This window comes from Ovis aries, chromosome 4 (genome assembly GCF_016772045.2).
Source record: "Ovis aries strain OAR_USU_Benz2616 breed Rambouillet chromosome 4, ARS-UI_Ramb_v3.0, whole genome shotgun sequence".
Lineage (NCBI taxonomy): Eukaryota > Metazoa > Chordata > Mammalia > Artiodactyla > Bovidae > Ovis > Ovis aries.
In genome coordinates this window covers 34,365,015-34,385,947 of record NC_056057.1, presented here as the reverse complement: position 1 = coordinate 34,385,947, position 20,933 = coordinate 34,365,015, and the positions used below count along the sequence as shown (strand labels likewise).

General features: G+C 39.4%; 1 protein-coding gene across 1 annotated transcript in view; it reads right to left on the bottom strand.

Annotated features, from left to right (window-relative positions):
* The window catches only part of LOC101122517 (phosphatidylcholine translocator ABCB4), a 387,444-nt gene that overhangs the window by 27,970 nt on the left and 338,541 nt on the right, over positions 1–20,933 (bottom strand). Inside the window, 8 exon segments of the mRNA XM_060414577.1 lie at positions 1,620–1,766; positions 5,453–5,608; positions 8,433–8,594; positions 14,610–14,780; positions 15,137–15,340; positions 18,526–18,651; positions 18,866–18,976; positions 20,439–20,552. Of these exon segments, the coding sequence (XP_060270560.1) occupies positions 1,620–1,766; positions 5,453–5,608; positions 8,433–8,594; positions 14,610–14,780; positions 15,137–15,340; positions 18,526–18,651; positions 18,866–18,976; positions 20,439–20,552 (1,191 nt within the window).

The window sequence follows — 20,933 nt, the reverse complement described above, 5'->3', positions numbered from 1 at the left end:
CTCACCTGCCTCCCCCCACCCCATAGGGCCTCAGCCCAAAGAGGTCTCTCCTGACCAAACTGCACGAAACAGCACCCCCAGTGCCAGCCCCTCCACTGCCTCACTGCTTTTAAAATGCCTGCGATCCCGTGACATGTAATATACTTGTTTTGTGTGTGTGTGTGTTATGCGTCTGTCCCAATAGAAAGTAAACTGTTTGGGGGCAGGACTGGTTTATTTTGTTTTCTACTCAATCTCCAAAAGCTCCATTTGACACTAAGGAGAGACCCCCCCATATAAATACAGCCCACACTGTTTTTGAATTGCAAGAGAGTCAAGGATTGCCTTATTCTGTACTGTAAAAACAGTTGGTGGGTTCTCCTTAATTCATTTATTTTTTAATTTGTGGTCTTAATTGCAGACCAACATTCTAATTCAGAAGCATAATGAATTCTTTATATGACAGGGAATAATTCAACTCTAACAAAAATTCTCTCCAATAACATTAGAGATTAACTAAGGACATAAAATATAAATGCTGGATTTTATGGAGCCTTAGATATTTCTGATCACTTCTGATAAACGTCCCTCAGGGAATTTAACAATTGGATTGTAGGAGTTTTCCTTCTGTGTCTCAGCCTCTCCAAGCCTTGTAAGGATTACTGAACAATGATGTAGTAAATAACACTTTTTAATACTTACTTTGAGGTAGACACCCTGAAATGCTTTCTGTATATTAATCATTACTTATATCACCTCTCTTTTTAAAAATTTTTATTGGAGTATAGTTTTTATCATCTCTTAATCATCAGCCATCCTAGGAGGTTGGTTCATTTTACAGATGAACAAACTGAGGTACAGCAAGGTGAAGCATTTGCCCAAGTTTGCACAGCAACTGCGGGCTTCCCAGGTGGTGCTAATGGTAAAGAACCCATTTAAAGATGCAGGAGACGTAAGAGACGTAAGTTCTATCCTTGGGTCAGGAAGGTGCCCTGAAGAAGGACATGGCAACCCACTCCAGTATTCTTTCCTGGAGAATCCCATGGACAGAGGAGTCTGCTGGGCTCCACAGGGTTGCAAAGAGTCAGATATGATTGAAGCACCTTAGCACAGCAATTAAATGGTGAGGTCGGTCTGAGCCCAGAGCCTGGCCTCTTCAACCCTTGAGACCCTCTTCCCCCACCCCCACCACCCAACCACCCTGTGAGGTGAGCATCTTGTCTCCACAAACAGGGTGGGGATCACAGCCTGACCCCAGTTACCCGAACGAGGAGAGTGAATAGAATGCCTCCTTCAGAGATCTTTTGTGGGGGTTAGTCGCTAAGTCGTGTCCGACTCTTGCAACCCCATGGACTGCAGCCTGCCAGGCTCCTCTGTCCATGGTATTCTCCAGGCAGGATTATTGGAGGGGGTAGCCATGTCCTTCTCCAGGGATCTTACAGTTTCCAATTTCCTTGACAGTGTAACTTTTGTATACAGCTTTTTCTTTTGCCTTGCGGCTTTCCTCCACGGGGAGTGAAAACCTTTGGCTTAGGTTCACTGGAGGCTGCCTTACTGCGGAGGGGACCGGGTGGGCATGAGGACTGAGTTCGTGGCTAAGTGATTTCACTCAGGCCACCCAGTGGTGTTCCCACACTCACCGCTATCATTTCTGAGAAGATGACCGAGAAGGCCGGCTGGAGCGCCCCGTTGGCAACGGCGCACAGGGTTCCCACCACTAAGTAGGGCCACTCTGTCTTGTTCAGTTTCAGGATCTTCAGAAAAGACACTGGTGGCACAGATTCATCCTAGAACACACACACATCAAGACGGACAGGCAGCAACACCACAGGCACCAGAGCGTGGACCCGGAGAGGGCCTGGCCTGCCCTCCAGGAACTTACAAGTTGGGCGGAGGGAATGCCTAGGCCACAGCAGACCACGGGAGGGTCAGACAGGATGTGACAAGATGCTAACTGTGTCCCTGTCAATCCTAAAGGAAATCAACCCTGAATATTCACTGGAAGGACTGATGCTGAAGCTCCAATACTTTGACCACCTGATGCGAAGAGTCCACTCATTGGAAAAGACCCTGATGCTGGGAAAGACTGGAGGCAGGAGGGGAAGGGGACGACAGAGGATGAGATGGTTGGATGACATCACTGACCTAATAGGCATGCGTTTGAGCAAACTCCGGAAGATAGTGAGGGACGGGGAGCCTAGCATGCTGGAGTCCACGGGGTCGCAAAGAGCTGGACGTGACCGAGTGACTGAGTGACAGCAGATGGACTGCACAGCCTGAGCCGGGGGAGTCCACCACCCAAGAAGCAGTCCTCGCCGTGTGGCCAGCCTTTCTCTATCCCAGCCTCAGCAAGTGAGCGGAAGCAGGATCTGGGCCCCAGATGCCCTAAAATTCAAGTCATGATGTTGGGGTCACACAAGGTAAGACCCACGAATAGATGAGTTCAGCGTCCTCACCAACACAAGGCACCGTGATTCATCTGAGGACCTGGGCCTGGTCTCCTCACCCCAGAACCCTGCCTCGCACCTCATCCGTGTCATGTCCTAACTCACAAAACTCAAGTACCCACGCCCTTTTCTTTCACCGCTACTAACGGCAGGGCAGACTGCTTTGCTCTGCATTCCCTACAGACTTCTGCTTCATAGCTTCACTTGCTTTCTGATTTCCCCCCGTTTGTTTACACGTCTCTGTGGCTTTGTTTTAAGATGTCTTGGCTCATGCCTCGGCTTTCCCTATGGCTCAGATAGAAAATACTCTGCCTGCAATGCAGAAGACCCGGGTTTGATCCCTGGGTTAGGAAGATCCCCTGCGGAGGGAAATGGCAACCCACTGCAGTACTCTTGCTGGGAAATCCCATGGACAGAGGAGCCTAGTGGGTTACAGTCCGTGGGGTCACAAAGAGTTGGATGCGACTGAGAGACTAACTGTATGACCAACACTTTATCTCCTTAGAAACGGCCCAATGCCTGGCACATGCCAGCTTCTCAGCAAGTGCTGAGCCTGACGTTTGGTCAAGCATGAGGGATTTAAGTCACATAAAGGAGAATATTCTAGGGAATTCCCTGGCCATCCAGTGGTTAAGACTCTCTTAGCACCTTCACTGCCATGGGCCCCGTGTTCAATCCCTGGTCAGGGAACTAAGATTCCACAGGCTGTGTGGGGTGACCAAAAATAAAAATAAAAAGGAGAAAATTCTGATTGTAGAGGTGGTTTCACAGTAAACTAGATACCATATGTGCCTATGGAAACCCATGGCCTTACAGTTGTTTGAATAGGTCACGTTTGTGTCTGTATGAAATAGAAAACATAGGAGTAGTTTCTATTCAGCCCTTTGCTTTCAAACCACCCCTCTCCTCTGCATTTTAGGGTTTTTTTTCCCTCCCTAGTTAGCACTATCTTTTAGATCTGGCCTCCAGCCTGATAAAGGAGCTCAGGCTGCTTTTCGAAATCAAACAGTCCTTCTAATCAGATTTAATCTCCCCCTCTCCCTGGGCACACCGTTCATCCCGCTATGATGGCACCGAGGACAGTCGTATTGCCTACCCCTCTTTGCATTTCTCCAAGAGAAGTGCTCCTCTAAAATACCAGACCCTAAAGATGTAACAGTGTAACTATCCAGACAAATGAGAAACTGAGAAGCAAATACTTCACAGCCAAAAAGGGAGAAACTATCTTACTTACAATAATATAGCAGCACAATATACAATGTTATTCTCTTTCCATAAATACAAAGATTGAGACTGCTAAAAGAGCCCTTCTTATCTCTGCAGTGAATAACACCGTAGGCAGAAAAAAACAGTGGGCAGAGAAACACAGATGCAATGAACTCTCAGTAGGATCAGTCACTGCAGGCCAACACAAGAAGTAAAATACACTCAGCTTTTATTAACTGTTGTTTAGTTGCTAAGGCAAGTCTAATTCTTTTGTGACTCTCTGGACTGGATGTAGCCCACCAGACTCCTCTGTCCATGGGACTATCCAGGTAAGAATTCTGGAGTGGTTGGCCATGTCTTTCTCCAGGGGATCTTTCCGACCCAGGGATAAAACCCTTGTCTCCCACTGGCAGGTAGATTCTTTACCACTGAGTCACCTGGGAGGCCCCAAATTTTATGAGTAAATAACATCAAAGTGAAATGCAAGTTGCTCAGTCATGTCTGACTCTTTGCGACCCCATGGTCTATACAAGTCCATGGAATTCTCCAGGCCAGAATACTGGAGTGGGTACATTTTCCCTTCTTCAGGGGATCTTCCCAACCCAGGGATTGAACCCAGGTATCCTGCATTGCAGGCGGATTCTATACCAGCTGAACCACAACGGAAGCCCAAAAATACTGGAGTGGGTACCCTATCCCTTCTCCAGGGGATCTTCTTGACCTAGGAATTGAGCCAGGGTCTCCTGCATTGCAGGCAGATTCTTTACCAACTGAGCTATCAGGGAATAACATCAAAATACACTCCTAAATCATTTCTTAAAATCATAAAATATCTTTTCTTGGAATGTGTTCCCTTTCTATTTTAAAAGTTTCTGTTAACTTGAATTAATAACATCCCAGTTACTTCTCTTGAGGTCCTTTGCCTTTTGTACTGTAAACATGAGATTTGTGTAAAAATTTGTATTATAAAGTGCAAGATGTTGATCTAAAAAAAAAAATCCCAAGGTTTCAGTGAGAAATATTAAATAATGTACACTTTGGCTATTTCTGGTTATTCTGTCCTTTTTCCTAGTAAGAGAATTCCAGTTTCACTCAGGGTAGCAATGCATATAGCAAAAAGGTTCAGTTTTCTACCCTCCCTTGTAGCTAAATATGGACATGTGATTAAGTTATGACCAATGACATAGTTTATTTTTTTTAAGTACTGTATGAGATGTCTAGAAAATCTTTGTTTCTTCTTGCTGCTTAGAACATAGATGTGATGGCTGGAGCTTCCAGAATCATTTTAGATTACTGAGAATGAAAGCTACATGCCAGGATAATGAGAACAAATATGAAATGAGCCTGAGTCCATGGTAACCATGGTGGAGTTACCATTGTAACCCTGGGTTTCTCACCTCTAAGTTTTTTGTTGTTGTTTTTAATATGAAAGAGAAAATCTTATTTTTCTTAAACTGATATTACTCTGGGTTTCCTAGCATAGACAATCCAAAGTAATCCTACATAATAGATTATGCAAATATTAGGGCCTCTAACTTTAGACCAGCCTTGTATTACTCTGGATCTTAAAAATGAATATGTTGTTTTAATTTGAAGCATCTAAGCACAAAGGCTATGTTTTGGGCTCCCTTCTCATTGGAAATCCATTGTTAATTGGAATTGATTTCGATTTTTGATAAGTACAATTAATATTGGATATTTCCTTCTTTTAAGAAGGATATGGCTCATGGTGGGAATCTTCTGTGCCTACAATGTACTTGCAAGGCTATGGATTTCACCAGCAAAACTAAACAATGAAAAATAATTGAAAAACAACTCACAAGTTCACTGGTTTCCACATCAAAGCCATTCTGATACTGTCGGGAACTCCTCAGGCTTTTATGAAGAGAACGCCTAACTATGGGATGAGTCAAACCCATGGGAGGCTTTTCATCAGCGACTTTAAATTCTTCTGACTGGATCTGGCTTCCTGAAATCTAGAAGAAGAACAAAATATTGAGTTGTGTGTCTAGATGGATGTAACTTTCAAGTTTAGAACCAGTAACTATCATTTGTCAGGCATCTATTTTGTGTTAGGTGCTTTAAAAAAAAAAAATATATATATATATATATATATATCTATATATATATATATATAACAACTTTATTGAGACAAAATTCACATGCCATGAAATTCACCCTTTTAAAGCACTTTTTCTAGCATATTCAGGTGGTGCTCATCACTACAAACAAAACTAGTGGAAGTGATGGAATTCCAGTTGAGCTATTTCAAATCCTTAAAGATGATGCTGTGAAAGTGCTGCACTCAATATGCCAGCAAATTTGGAAAACTCAGCAGTGGCCACAGGACTGGAAAAGGTCAATTTTCATTCTATTCCCAGAGAAAGGCAATGCCAAAGAATGCTCAAACTACCGCACAATTGCACTCATCTCACATGCTAGTAAAGTAATGCTCAAAATTCTCCAAGCGAGGCTTCAACAATACATGAACCGAGAACTTCCAGATGTTCAAGCTGGATTTATAAAAGGCAGAGGAACCAGCAATCAAATTGCCAACATTCGTTGGATTATTGAAAAAGCAAGAGAGTTTCAACCAAACATCGACTTCTGCTTTATTGACTATGCCAAAGGCTTTAACTGTGTGGATCACAACAAACTGTGAAAATTTCTGAAAGAGATGGGAATACCAGAACACCTGAACTGCCTCCTCAGAAATCTGTATGCAGGTCAGGAAGCAACAGTTAGAACAGGACATGGAACAACAGACTGGTTCCAAATAGGGAAAAGAGTATGTCAACGCTGTATATTGTCACCCTGCTTATTTAACTTATATGCAGAATATATCATGAGAAATGCTGCGCTGGATGAAGCACAAGCTGGAATCAAGATCGCTGGGAGAAATATCAATAACCTCAGATATGCAGATGACACCACCCTTATGGCAGAAAGTGAAGAGGAACTAAAGAGCCTCTTGATGAAAGTGAAAGAGGAGAGTGAAATAGCTGGCTTAAAGCTCAACATTCAGAAAACGAAGATCATGGCATCCAGTCCCATCATTTTATGGCAAATAGATGGGAAAACAATGGAAGCAGTGACAGACTTTATTTTGGGGGGCTCCAAAATCACTGCAGATGGTGACTGCAGCCATGAAATTGAAAGGTGCTCACTCCTAGGAATAAAAGTTATGACCAACCTAGACAGCATATCAAAAAGCAGAGACATTATTTTCCTAACAAAGGTTTGTCTAGTCAAGGCTATAGTTTTTCCAGTAGTCATGTATGGATGTGAGAGTTGGACTATAAAGAAAGCTGAGTGCCGAAGAATGAATGCTTTTGAAGTGTGGTGTTGGAGAAGACTCTTGAGAGTCCCTCGGACTGCAAGGAGATCCAACCAGTCCATCCATCCTAAAGGAAATCAGCCCTGAATATTCATTGGAAGGACTGATGCTAAAGCTGAAACTCCAATACTTTGGCCACCTGATATGAAGAGTTGACTCATTTGAAAAGACCTTGATGCTGGGAAAGATTGAAGGCGGGAGGAGAAGGGGATGACAGAGGACAAGATGGTTGGATGGCATCACTGACTCAATGCACATGGGTTTGAATAAGCTCCAGGAGTTGGTGATGGACAGGGAGGCCTGGCGTGCTGCAGTCCATGGGGTTGCAGAGTCAGACACGACTGAGCGACTGAACTGAACTAAACATGTGCTTATTTATTAACCTTGCAGCAGCCTCACATGGTAGGTTTTATATTTCAAATGTGGAAACTGAGACTCAGAAGAGTTAAATTACTTGTCAGAAAACAAAAAATTTTTGACTTAACTTTTTTGGAACCCACCCTCACCCCCCTCCCCGCCATGTGCTCCCAAAGGTTAATATTTAGAACAGAGAATTACTAGAAACAAGCCACATAGTCAACTTTAGAGAAATGATCAAGCAGTTTATTACACATTAATGTAATTACTGCTGAGGACATATAAAATGATAGTATTTGGATGATATGTATCTGAAATGTGAAGAAAAAATAAAAATATGTACATATTAGTTACAGTTGTCAAAGCAAATGTATAAACTTTTACAAATGTAAGAATTGTGTTTACAGGATAAATATTTTTCAGTTATTTATTCTGCAAAATTGCTCAAGTGACTAATTTCAATAAAAAGGCAAATCAATAATTATCAATAGAACCTGCTTTAGGAAATAGAGTGAATAGTTGTTATTGTTGTTGTTTTGAAGGAAAACCAAACTCAGGAATTCCCTGAGGCCCAGAGGTCAAGAGTTCGCACTTTCACTCCTGTGGGCCCAGGGTTTGATCCCCAGTCAGGGAACTAACATCTTGCAAGCCAAAAATAAAAAACAAAACACCGAACTATTCACTTCCAAGAGCCATGAGTCTTGCTATTGGCTTCATTAGGATGATCTGGGAAGTACTTTAAGGTCTCATAGGACCTCTCCCAACTACCAGAGATCCTGGCCTCAGTCTCTTACCCCGACCACTACTCTGAACATCCCTGATCTACTGGGGGAAGGACCCATTAGTCTGAACAGGCAACCAAGAATCACTGTTGTTTTAAACGACCAGTTCAAAATGTTTTTGGCATTTTCTTTTATTTCCTTCCCTCCCCATCTTTCTCTTTCAAGATTCTTTCAATGACTCTGAATTAAAGTCTCAGATGTATACTTGGCATCTTTCTGATACTTCTCATTTCTCAGTACAGCATTAGCTATGTGATATTTTAATAAAGAAAGAATACTATATTAAAGAAAAAACAACAGGAAAACTTCCCAAGAAGCAGATACCTGCGTGTTTGCAAGCCTGAAGTAGACCCCCTCCTTCTTCATTAGTTCTCTGTGGCTTCCTTGCTCCACAATGATTCCATCGTCAAAACCAGCGATGACATCTGCATTTCGGACTGTAGACAGTCGGTGTGCTATCACTATGGTGGTCCGGCCTTCCCGGGCCTAGAGGGGAAAAGGACAGGCACGAAGGGCGGCAGGGTTACACCATCCTTGCACTGTTGATCAACACACAGTGAAGCACGCAGATGGGGGTGTCTGTGGTTAATGGAGAGCAGCTCACCATCCCTGTGTGATCAGGGCACAAAGGCATCACTCACATGTGAATGGACACAGGGCATTTAAATTCTGGACCAGACAGGAGGCCAGTACCCTAGGATGAAGATGGATAACTCTGGAGTTCTCTAATGTTTTCACACCATTGTGAGGAGCCCTGCTTCTGAGTTATATGATATGCTAAAGACTTTAGCAGAAACGTGTTCAGAAGTTGTTGCCACATAAGGCCTTCTCCAGAGCACTTCTGTATGATTTCTTCTGAAGTGCCTGCAATTCTGTAATTAGTGTGATTGTAATTCTGATGGACTATGTGCAGGCACCTTAGGCGAAAACATATCCTGAGGTCTGGATGGTTTAAATTATGGTTCAAAGACCATCTCAATCACAAACTCTGGAGTGGGGCCAGTAACTGTGACTTTTAACAAATACTTTGGGTGGTTTTTATGGATACTGAAATCTACAAATCACCCCCTAAGTAGTTCAGTGAACTCACATGTCATTAGCTTGATGGGTTTATGAATGGGCATTTATACCCTGGAAAATGTCCATCAAATTATTTACATTATGTCATTAACAATAGTTATTCTTTTTAATATTCATTACCCTGCAGCAGCAGCAGCTGCTGCTGCTGCTAAGTCGCTTCAGTTGTGTCCGACTCTGTGTGATCCCATAGACGGCAGCCCATCAGGCTCCCCCGTCCCTGGCATTCTCCAGGCAAGAACACTGGAGTGGGTTGCCATTTCCTTTCCAATGCATGAAAGTGAAAAGTGAAAGGAAGTCGTTCAGTCGTGTCCGACTCTGCGACCCCGTGGACTGCAGCCTACCGGGCTCTTCCACCCACGGGATTTTCCAGGCAAGAGTACTTGATTGGGTTGCCATTGCCTTCTCCTATCAGACTAACAACTTCTTAAGACCAATCCTACCTACTCTGAGGCAATAAAACCACATTGTTAGGATGGTATTTAGGGTGTGGCCCAAATCACCTAAGCAGTTAAAAACATAAAAACGAGAGGCTAGATTCATAATAGCCAAAAAGTGAGAAGAATCCAAATGTTCAGCTGATCAAAAGATAAACAAAATGTGGTATATCCATACAATGGAATAGCACTGGGCCAGAAAAAGAAATGAGATTTTGATACGTGTTTCAGTATGGATAGATCTTGAAAATATGATGCTAACTTAAAGAACTCTGTTAAAACAGACCATGCCTTGCATGATTCTATTTATAGGAAATGTCCAGAATGGAAAAATCCAGAGAGAGAGAAAGATTAGCAGTTGCCATGCTCAAGGGTGAGGGTAGAATAGAGAGTGAGTACTATGGGGTACAAGGGTTTGTTTGTTTGTTTGTTTTTTGGAATGATGAAAATATTCTGCAGTGAGATCATGCAGATGGTTGCAAAATCTTGTGACTATATTAATACTAAAAACCAATGAACTGTGCATTTAAATAGGGTGAACTTCATGGTACATGAATCTTTTTAAAAGATTTATCAATCTTTTTAAAAAGAGCATCCACAAAAATTCTGAAAAAGTTAATAAGTATCTGGGTAATATCTCCACTAGATACTGAAACATAAAAAGCTACAGCAATTAAAACAATAAAATCCAGGGGAAGCTATCACATGAATGGACAATTTGGTAAACAGAACCAAACAGAGATTCCAGAATAGACGTACATTTTTAAGAATTAGTGTGTGATAAATATGCTTTGTCTATCAGTAGAGAAAAGGCAGACTATGTGATTAATGGTACTGAGTCAATTGTGTAAGCCACCTGGAAAAAAAATTATGTGGTCTTTCTTCTTCAGGCCTTTTACTAATAACCAGATGAATCAATTATGTTTCAATAAATATAAAAGAGCCTGGTAGCTCAGATGGTAAAGAATCTGCCAGCAATGCGGGGAACCCAGGTTTGATCCCTGGGTCAGGAAGATCCCCTGGAGAAGGAGATGGCAACCCACTCCAGAATTCTTGCCTGGAAAATCCCATGGACAGAGGAGCCTGGCCGGTTACCATTGATGGGGTTGCAGAATCAGACACAACTGAGCGACTAACACACACACACACACATGAAAGCATAAAAAGACAGAGACTAGAGCGTAACTCTACTGGACAACACTTAAGACTGTTCTTTGATTTTTAGCAATTGAGCCCCAAAGGAAACCTTCATAAATCTTTACTGATATACTAATAAGGAAGTTGCACAACTTTGTCCATGTGTGATAAGGTATATAGAAAATAATTTGATCAATTCATGATACTAACAGTGATGAGTAACTGCTAACAGTGGCTGGGTTTAGCATTATGATAACAATAGGTTAACGCTATGTCAATTAAAAAAAATACAAACAACGGAATTGGGAGTCAGACTTGTAAGTAAATGAACGGTGTGAAAGAGAAACAAAGTATGTATTCGTGAATTTCAAAGTTAGCAACTGTCACTCTTGACCAAAGAATTTTGACCAGAGTAGAGGAGATTTGTGGAGAAGGCAATGGCACCCCACTCCAGTATTCTTGCTGGAAAATCCCATGGACGGAGGAGCCTGGTGGGCTGCAGTCCATGGGGTCACGAAGAGTTGGACACGACTGAGCAACTTCACTTTCACTTTTCACTTTCATGCATTGGAGAAGGAAATGGCAACCGACTCCAGTGTTCTTGCCTGGAGAATCCCAGGGATGGGGGAGCCTGAGGGGCTGCCGTCTATGGGGTCACACAGAGTCTGACACGACTGAAGCGACTTAGCAGCAGCAGCAGCAGAGATTTGACACAAAAGAATACTTTCAAATACCCCTACGATGACAAGACACTGGCAAACAAATATCCTAGATTCAAGGAGACCAACTATTAAGAAATTTGAAACTTCTAATTTTGGATGTTGCAGGTGGGCTTCCCTGGTGGCTCTGATGGTGAAGAATCTGATTGCAATACGGGAAACCTGGGTTCGATCCCTGGGTTGGGAAGATCCCCTGGAAGAGAGCTTGGCAACCTCCTCCAGTATTCCTGCCTGGAGAATCCCACAGACAGAGGAGCTTGGCGGGCTGCAGTGCATGGGGTCACAAAGAGCTGGACACAACTGTGTGATTAAGCTCACAGCACAGGAATGAAAGGTAGGCCCAAACAGAGGAAGCACTCCTCTATTAGGCTTTTTGACTTCTGGGAGGAAAAAGCATAAATGGAAACTTTGAGGGATCATTTCATTAAATCACTATTTTCATTCTTTACCTGCCCCTGCAGTATGGAAACACTATGAGTAGAAGAGGGACATAGGTACAAAACTTTGTGATTATTGACTTTCTTTAAAAAAATCAAAATATCAAGTCTGCTGTTCTATTCTTCTTTAAGATTCTATACTGAAAAACCTATTATTTATTTTGAAGAATGGTTGCTATCTATTGAGCCGAAAGCAGATATGGTCATTAATTATTTGTTTCTAATGTAGAACTGTATTATTCAATGAGCTAGACCATGGTAATCAATTCAGTAAAAATTTATTCAGGCTTTACTATGTGCAGGCACTGGAGTGGGTGTTATACAGTAAACATGAGCTATTTATTAGTTCTGCCTTTTAGGAGAGAGAGAGAGAGAAAGCATATAAATAAATAGTTAAGTACAATAACATGGTGCCAGACAAGAGACAGTGATAAATGTAGAAAGGGGCTACAAAAGGGAAATATTATGCTTCCAGGTTAGGTAATCAGAGAGGAGAAACAGTAATAGTGTTACATCCTTATGCTCCTCAAAGGACAGAGAATTACAAAACTCAACTTTCATTGTTAAAAGACAGTTGGTTTTTAACCAGATGGACCAGCCGACTGACTGACCAGTATCACTGGGAGAGAGTGCAATAATGAAGGACTTCCCTCTTAAAGACATAGTTTATTGTCTGGAAAACATATCAGTTATCTTGCAATGTATGGAGTCTATTCAGTAGATTATAACCATCTGTAGCAACTATGGTAGATAACAAATGGCCACAAACACTTTGCGGCTATTCCCTTTGGAGATGGACTGTATTTTTCCACCTCCTCAAATCTGGGCAGGCCATGCGACTAGTTTTAAGCAGAACATGTGAAGGAATGAATGCTTGTCCAATGTCCGAAGCATAGACTTCAAGAGGCCTTATAGCTTCTGTGTCTGCCAACACAAATTGCTAAAATTCAAAGAAGTAATGTGTCTAAATATGAATTAAAACTTGCAAGGATACAACTTTTGTTGGCAGAATTCACATCATGAAAAACTTGTCAGCAATTCTGTTTGTTTAGCATAGCAAGGGCTACTATCCTGAATGCACACGTCCTAGAAAGTTTTGGAACCTAAGTCCTAGGGCTGACTAGGAGTTTTTTCCCATAAATATCCCTTATCATACATAACCTTATGCTAAAAGAAATCTATATTGACATGTTTTAAATTAATTGTTTAACGAATGCATGTATTGGTTTTCATGATTTAAGTCACTTCTAATTAATCAACCAAATATAAGTCCCCTATGTATTATATTTTGGTTCCTTGAGACTTAATATACATGAAAGCAATGTAATTCAGTACAAAAATTTATGAGGAATAATTATCATATTCTCTCATTAATTATTAAATTACATTATATAAAATAAGCCAAAATGTTAATATGATAAACCACAAAGCCTGAATTAACTACAGTTTATAGCACACAAGGAGGTTGTGTTTACTTAGGATTCAAGTATACATTTTTCTGAGAAAATAAGGTTCATACAGCTCATCTGTATAATTTCAATATATATATATCAGATATATATATGATATATATATTATATATACATACACATATATGTGTATGACTGAATCATTTTGCTGTACACCTGAAACTAATACCACATTGTAAACCAACTATATTTCAATAAAAACTGAAAAATAAAGTAGGTCAATTCAAAAAAACAAAATTTCAAGAGGCAATTTGGATAGACTGTTAAGTAACTTGCACATTTTACGACAAAACTTTCTGAAGTCAAAAATGTTCATGATATTTATGTGCTTGAAATCTATTTACATAGTGTCATCTGACTCTAGTTTTTATACTATGTTGTTATGACAGATGACATCAGCACTAACCTTGAAAGTGTCCCAAGATAAGGTTCATCCTGTGAAGCTTCAGCTTAGTAAAGACGATAGTGAGAGATTTAGAAACACTGAGCCAGGCCCATGAGTTCAGCAGCCTTGAAATATGTTCCTTATTTATATGCTTAAAGAAACACACACAAATTGAACTTTATTTCCAGAGAAGCACCCATTCACTTTTATGAACAGATAAAGATGATGTACTGCTACAAAATAAGGCAAGTATTTTGAACTGCTTTTCAGATGGACAACTGGGTAAGTAATCAGAATTTTCTGTGTACATTTTACCACAAGAACTTTTGATCAAAGTCCTAACCTATATGTAAACAAACAAAACCCCCAAAGCTAAGCAGTTCACTGCACAGGCCTGGACTGGGGGATAACTGCACCTTGGTCCAACAAAGCAAGCCAGCAAATGGGCTGCCCACCTCTCTGCAACGTGCCCTGACAGAAAGGAGAAGTCAAGAAAGTCCCATGGCATTGACCTGTACACACTGCTGTATTTAAAATGGATAACCAACCTACTGTATAGCACAGGGAACTCTGCTCAGTGTTATGTGGCAGCCTGGATGCGAGGCGAGTTTGGGGGAGAATGGATACGTAAATGCTGAGTCGCTCTGCTGGCACCTGAACCTATCACAACATTGTTAATCAACTACACTCCAAACGAAACACCACGTTAAAAAAAAGCCCCACGGGAGAGCTGCATCTGCTCTCATATTCATGTTTTTCAGCCTAGGCCCGCAAAGCATTGGTAAGAATTTCAATAAAGTTTCAGGGGGCTGGCCCTTCAGGCGCTGAGGAGCCACTGACCTTATCCAGGGCCGCCTGAACCTCGGCTTCACTCTCCGTGTCCAGCGCTGAGGTGGCCTCGTCCAGCAGGAGGATCTTGGGGTTGCGAACCAGGGCCCGGGCGATGGCGATTCTCTGCTTCTGTCCACCGCTCAGCTGGACCCCTCTTTCTCCAACCAGGGTGTCAAATTTCTACAGCAGAAAGCATGGTAGAGCTCTTGAAATATTTCAAATAGAAAAAGCTATGGAGTCTAGGAATTCATGGAAGACAACAGGGCGCTTCATTTTGACTAGTGTAATGAGTCACAAATCATAATAAATCATATTACATTCTCAAAAACTACTAACACAAACTCTGTAGAAAATTTCCTATGAGTCATTGTACCAAGCTACACTCCTTGACCCTCCAAATGGATAATTCAAGGGACTTACCTAGCAAATTTGGACAACCTGGAACCTCAAACATTATTAGCTTTATTAAGCTTTGAAGAAAGAACTCGGTGGCATGAAGTCAAGTTCAAGGGCATGTAAATTAACAGAGGCTTTACCTGTGGTAATCTCATGATAAACTCATAGGCGTTGGCTTCCTTCACAGCTTGCTTTATTTCATCCATGGTGACATTTCCACGGCCGTAACGGATATTTTCAGCAATGGTGGTAGCAAAGAGCACTGGCTCCTGACTCACCACTCCGATTATTTCCCTCAGATACTTTACATTAAATGTCCTAATATCCTGCCCATCGATGGTAATCTGAAGAAACAAGATACTTCCATTAAATATTTTAAACCATCTGACATTGAAAGCATTTGTTACCAAAAAAGCCTTAGCTAATACATGATTCACGTTGTACAGCAGAAACCAAGACATCATTGTAACGGAATTATCCACCAATTAAAAAAAAATAACAATAAATGCAACGGGTCCATACAAACTGAGTGAGCTATTTATTATTTTACCACATGACATGTAAATAAAATGGTGCTAATAAAATTTTTTCTTTTCCTTTTTTTGGCCATGCCGCTTGGCTTGCGGGATCCTGGTTCTCAATCAGGGAATCAAATCCAGGCCCACTGCAGTCAAAGTGCTGAGTCCTAAACCACTCGACCACCAGGGAATTCCTACTAAAGTTTCTTCATTAGCACTCACATAATATTAAAAGTCAGCAGCAGTAATTTATATCTTTGTTCTTTTAAAAGACACTTTAATGGGATTATCAGCTATTTCTGCTTGCTGTGTTTATAAAGATCTTATATTTTGAATGCTTTAATCTTTTATTTAAATTATTACCATTCAATTTATACATTGGAATCTATTATTTTAATTTGGGTGTTTTCAACATTGGTACAGAGAAGGCGATGGCACCCCACTCCAGTACTGTTGCTGGAAAATCCCATGGATGGAGGAGCCTGGTAGGCTGCAGTCCATGGGGTCGCTAAGAGTTGGACATGACTGAGCAACTTCACTTTCACTTTTCACTTTCATGCACTGGAGAAGCGACTTAGCAGCAGCAGCAGCAGCAGCAGCAACACTGGTAAAACCATCTTTTAAATAATCTTTATCAGAACTTTACATATTATTTTTAGAATATAGCTCAATAAAATCTGTTTGCTGACGAGACCAAAAAAAAAAAAACCAAAACCTTAGCTAATGTTTAACTTATTTCAGTGGTTAGAAATGGGAATTGGAAATCAAGAGCAATGTGCAAGCCTAAAAATAAAGTCTTTTCTCTCTTTTGACTTTATTATCTTATGTATACTGTTTTTCATGGATGGAATATTCTCCATAAATGATTATATACTGAGTTATGTATTTTGGCATAACTATGTATTTTTGCTTACCATTATTAAATCTGAATTCACTGTCCATTTACCTGCCTAGTCTACATATCACTTTGATGGCATTATGGTGTTTTACTCTACATAATATATCAATACCATAACATACTTCAGCATTTCCCACCTGCTGAGTATTTGGCTTCGTGCAAAGCACACTGAAGGACAATCATAGTAGAAGGACAGAATTACCAGACTGAAGAGAATGTTTTATTTTTTCTTCTCCAATAATAACTGCTTAACTCATACGATGACTGGCACATGTTGGGTATTCATTATTTGCTGAATAAAGGTTGAACAAACTCTCTAAAAAGATTTTTAATAATTTACAGTGGCAGCAGGAATATATAAATATATATTTGCTTCACTGTAATTTACTGGCTTTTATCATATTAATCTGTCTTTTCTAATTAAAAAGTATATGGTATAGCTTATTTTTAATTCATATATAAGTGAAATTGAGCATTTCTTGACTCTTTTTCACAAATCTACATTTATTCTCAAAAGATAAGCATGTTCATATCCTCTGATAGATTCATATTAATTTATAAAAGAGTAATATAATAGTTTTACCATATATCATGAATTTTTCATTCAATTTATTTCTTTCTTAAACTATAGCTTTACTGATTTTTATTTGAGAGAGGTTTAAGGGAAAACTGAATCAATCAACTGTACCACTGGGCATTTTTTTCATTATTTCAACAGTAAGAAAACAGTTAAATCACAATGTGAACAGTGAATATCTCTAAGGCTTTTTTTTTTTTCCTGCTGACATGTATTTTCTTTTAAAAATGTATTACTCCAATAGTAATTTTTAAAATAAGATGTTCTGAAATGCTTATCCTCAATGTAAGTATTTACTAGGTTCTTTTTTAAAAATAAAGAAAACTGTTTATACTTCAACCAACCTAGAGTTTACTTTAGGAAATGAGAAGGGGCCCATGTTCCTACTTGGTGTATCAGATTTTTCAAAGAAATTTTGTTAATTTTATTAAAGAAAGTAAATAATTCGTGTATCCTAGAATCTCTGTCCTATATTAATGTCTTTTTGTGTTTTTATGTTTTTCTGTGTAACTTGTAAACTTCTGTTTTCATAATTATAATACATTTCAAAGTCAGGTAAACTCAACGTTCGCAAGTCAGTACAACTGAGGAAATTTGAATATTGACTGTGGGCCCCTATTGTATTAATGTTAAATTTACTGAATTTGATCATTGTTTTGTGATTAAGTAAGAGAATGTTGTCTTCTCAGAAAATACATTCTGCTTTGCTATACGCCTGAAACGAACACAACATTGTAAAAAAAACCTATAATCTAATAAAATTAAAAAAAGAAATTATATTCTAATGTATGTAAGGGCCAAGGGGCCATAATATCTTTAACTTACTTTCAAAGTTTCAGGAAAAAACCGGTATGTATGTTTGTGTTGTGTTTTATACATGCACACAAACATGCAGTAAGAAAGAGATGATAATAAGGCAAGTAGGTCAAAATAAAAACAATTAATAAATCTGGGTGAAGAGTATATGTGAGTTCCTTACTTGCAACTTTCTGTAAGTTTCAATTTATAATAAAAATTTTAAAAGATCAAAAAACTATACCCTAGGCCATTACTGTTTCTCATGTCCCCAGTTTCATGGAGACTGTTCCACTTTCCCCTTCAGATATCTCAACACTGAAGAAAACTCAACTGTCTTTGATGAATTTAATTACTGCCCTAAGATTCCTTGTGACCCTGAACACAAGCTTATTGACGATTACTAATATGGAACATTTGTAACCAAACTCAGTAAGTCATTGAAAATAATCCTCTCAGTGGTTTGGATGACTATTTTCCAGTGACATCGTGCATTATGAAAAGCTTAGTTGGAACAGAGGAGAACATTGTCTAGCTTCTTTGAATTTTATCATCTTGACTACTTTTGTCAAAATATCCCAAGGGTTTGAAGGTCTTATCCAGCTGCATTGCAATTCCATAGCCTTTATCTTTTTTTAACCAAAATTGGATTCACATGCAAATATGTTACCAAAAAACACATTTCTAAGGGCTATTTGATACGCAGCTTCCCATTTTGAAGAGCGGGTTCTTCCCACTTACCCTCCCCACATCAGGGTCATACAGCCTCTGCACCAGCTGGACTACTGTGCTCTTCCCACAGCCGCTGTTCCCAACCAGGGCCACCGTCCGCCCGCTCTCTACCCTCAGGTTGAGGCCCTTCAAGATCTTTAAGGGAAGAGAGAAAAGAGTACACTTCACATCAAAAGCCTGAAAGAGAAGTAATCTGACTCAATTTTAAAGTTGGAAAATAGTATTAAATAAGGGACTATAACCCTCAAAGGAAAAGGCACATACATATGAAAATAATAGAGACTGGATTCCTGAAGATGATTAAACAATCAATCAAGTTAGGAATCCCTATAAATACAACTTATAATACCTGGACATCAGGCCGAGCAGGATAAGAGAAATGAACGTCTTTGAACTCCAAATTCCCTTTGATGTTGTCTGGTTTGTGTCCTCTCTCTGAAAAACTGTCAATTTTAGGATCCTAAACAAAACAAAATTCAATGGCTATTCCATCATAGGACAAACAATTGCATTTTTAAGGAATATGCCTAAGCAATTCCAAAAACAGGACCCAGAAAGCATTATTCCCTTCACGTGAGTCAGAACCCAAGTTGAAGACTGTATATGTGTGTGTGTGTGTTTATGTGTGTAAGGAAGTATTCCTTCTCTGAAAATAGGTTTCTATTAAAAAGTACATAAGGGATATATTATTTTCATTTCATATGATATTTCACTTTAAGTTTCTGGCATATCCTCATAAATTTTCTAAATATACTGCAATTACAAAATATACAATTGATATATCCAGGTATTTCAGCGTTTAGTGAAAATTAGCTTATTCCTAAACAATAAGTGTGATGGACTGGATTGAGAAAATTGAACAATTGGTTAGGGACAAGTTAGTTTGGAATGATATAAATTTTCAATATATGCAGAAGCTGAACAATTTTCTCATGACTTAGATTAATGAAACAGCAATTGCTTGGACTAGACAACTACATTTCAGTTAGCTAGTCAGCATTTTCTCTGTGTAAATCCAGAGACCACCTTTAATGTGTCAAAATGATTTTCTTTATTTCACTTCAGTCAGGATAACTTATGCAATACAATTGATTCAAAATTATATCATATATACAGTGATCTTTTTTTTTTGAGTGAGGGAAACCCACAGCAAAACATACTATCAATTTTGGTCCCACCAATCATTTTTCCATCCACTCATCCTGTCTACAAAGCATAATATTCTCTGTCTGGCTACAAAATGAAAGAGAAAAGGAGAAAAACTAGGAAGACAAACATCTTTGCTTTGAACTCTAATAATAACACACCAGTTCAGATGCACTTTCCTAAGTGAGATCAGTGCTATTTGATTACAGATAAGCATTCAGAAATATTTTTTCTTTAAAATAAAGTTTATTGGAGAGAGAATTATTTTTTAATCTGTTCTCCTTTATGAAAGTTCTTTCCACATTCTGCCTTTTATTACCCAATTGGCTAACTCAAAACTTAAATTTATTAAACCCTAACTTGAGGCAGGCACAGTAATAAGCACTCCTAACCTCATTTATTCCTCACTTGAAATCCCATTTCTATTCTTTATTATTATTTTGTATTGATTCTTTAATTTGGAACCAGTGTGAATGTTACAAATAGTCAAGTCTAGGCTTAACCAAAAAAGTTTCCTCATCATTTAGAGCTGGTTTTGATTACTGATCTTGGGATCCTTTGAGTTCTCAGACTCAGAATATAATGCAATAATTAACCTTGAAAAGAGGTACTTTTTCAAGCTTTCACAAATATTCAAAAGAGGCATTTGGTTTTATTCATTAATAAGCAGAGGTTTTTCATGTCACTTAATTTTTACAGGACATTTAACATAAAGCCAGATTTAATTACCCAGGCCTCAAAAAAAATTTCAGCATTAAAAACAATAAATGACTCACGTTATCAATAATAGCAAAGATTGCATATGCTGCTCCTCTTGCATTGGCAAAAGCGTCAATACAGGGAGCAGCCTGTCCAATGCTGAAGGCTCCGATCAGGATTGAGAAAAAGACCTGAGCAAAAGAACACAAGGAAAAGTTACATGTCCCATTTCAGTGTCCACTGCCATCTCAAACACAATGTGTTTGGAACACAGGCTACCCAAAGCGTCAAGATTAGGTCTATCCCTTGAAAACTTTTTTCAGTACAAGAGCAAAATTTACAAGGTAAATTTTTTTGCACAAATGGGTTTCTTCAACCTCAAAAATATTTTTTCATCTATCTTGTCAAAGTATTGGTTGTTCTTCTCCTGGGCTTAGACAAAATGACAAAGATTTTTCAAATCTGTTGCCTTGATTCTGAAGCCATTGCCACCAGAGGAAAATATTTTCTGTCAGTATTATTCAGTACTAAATTATTTTCTCTAACTATGCATGGAATCACACAGAATGTTC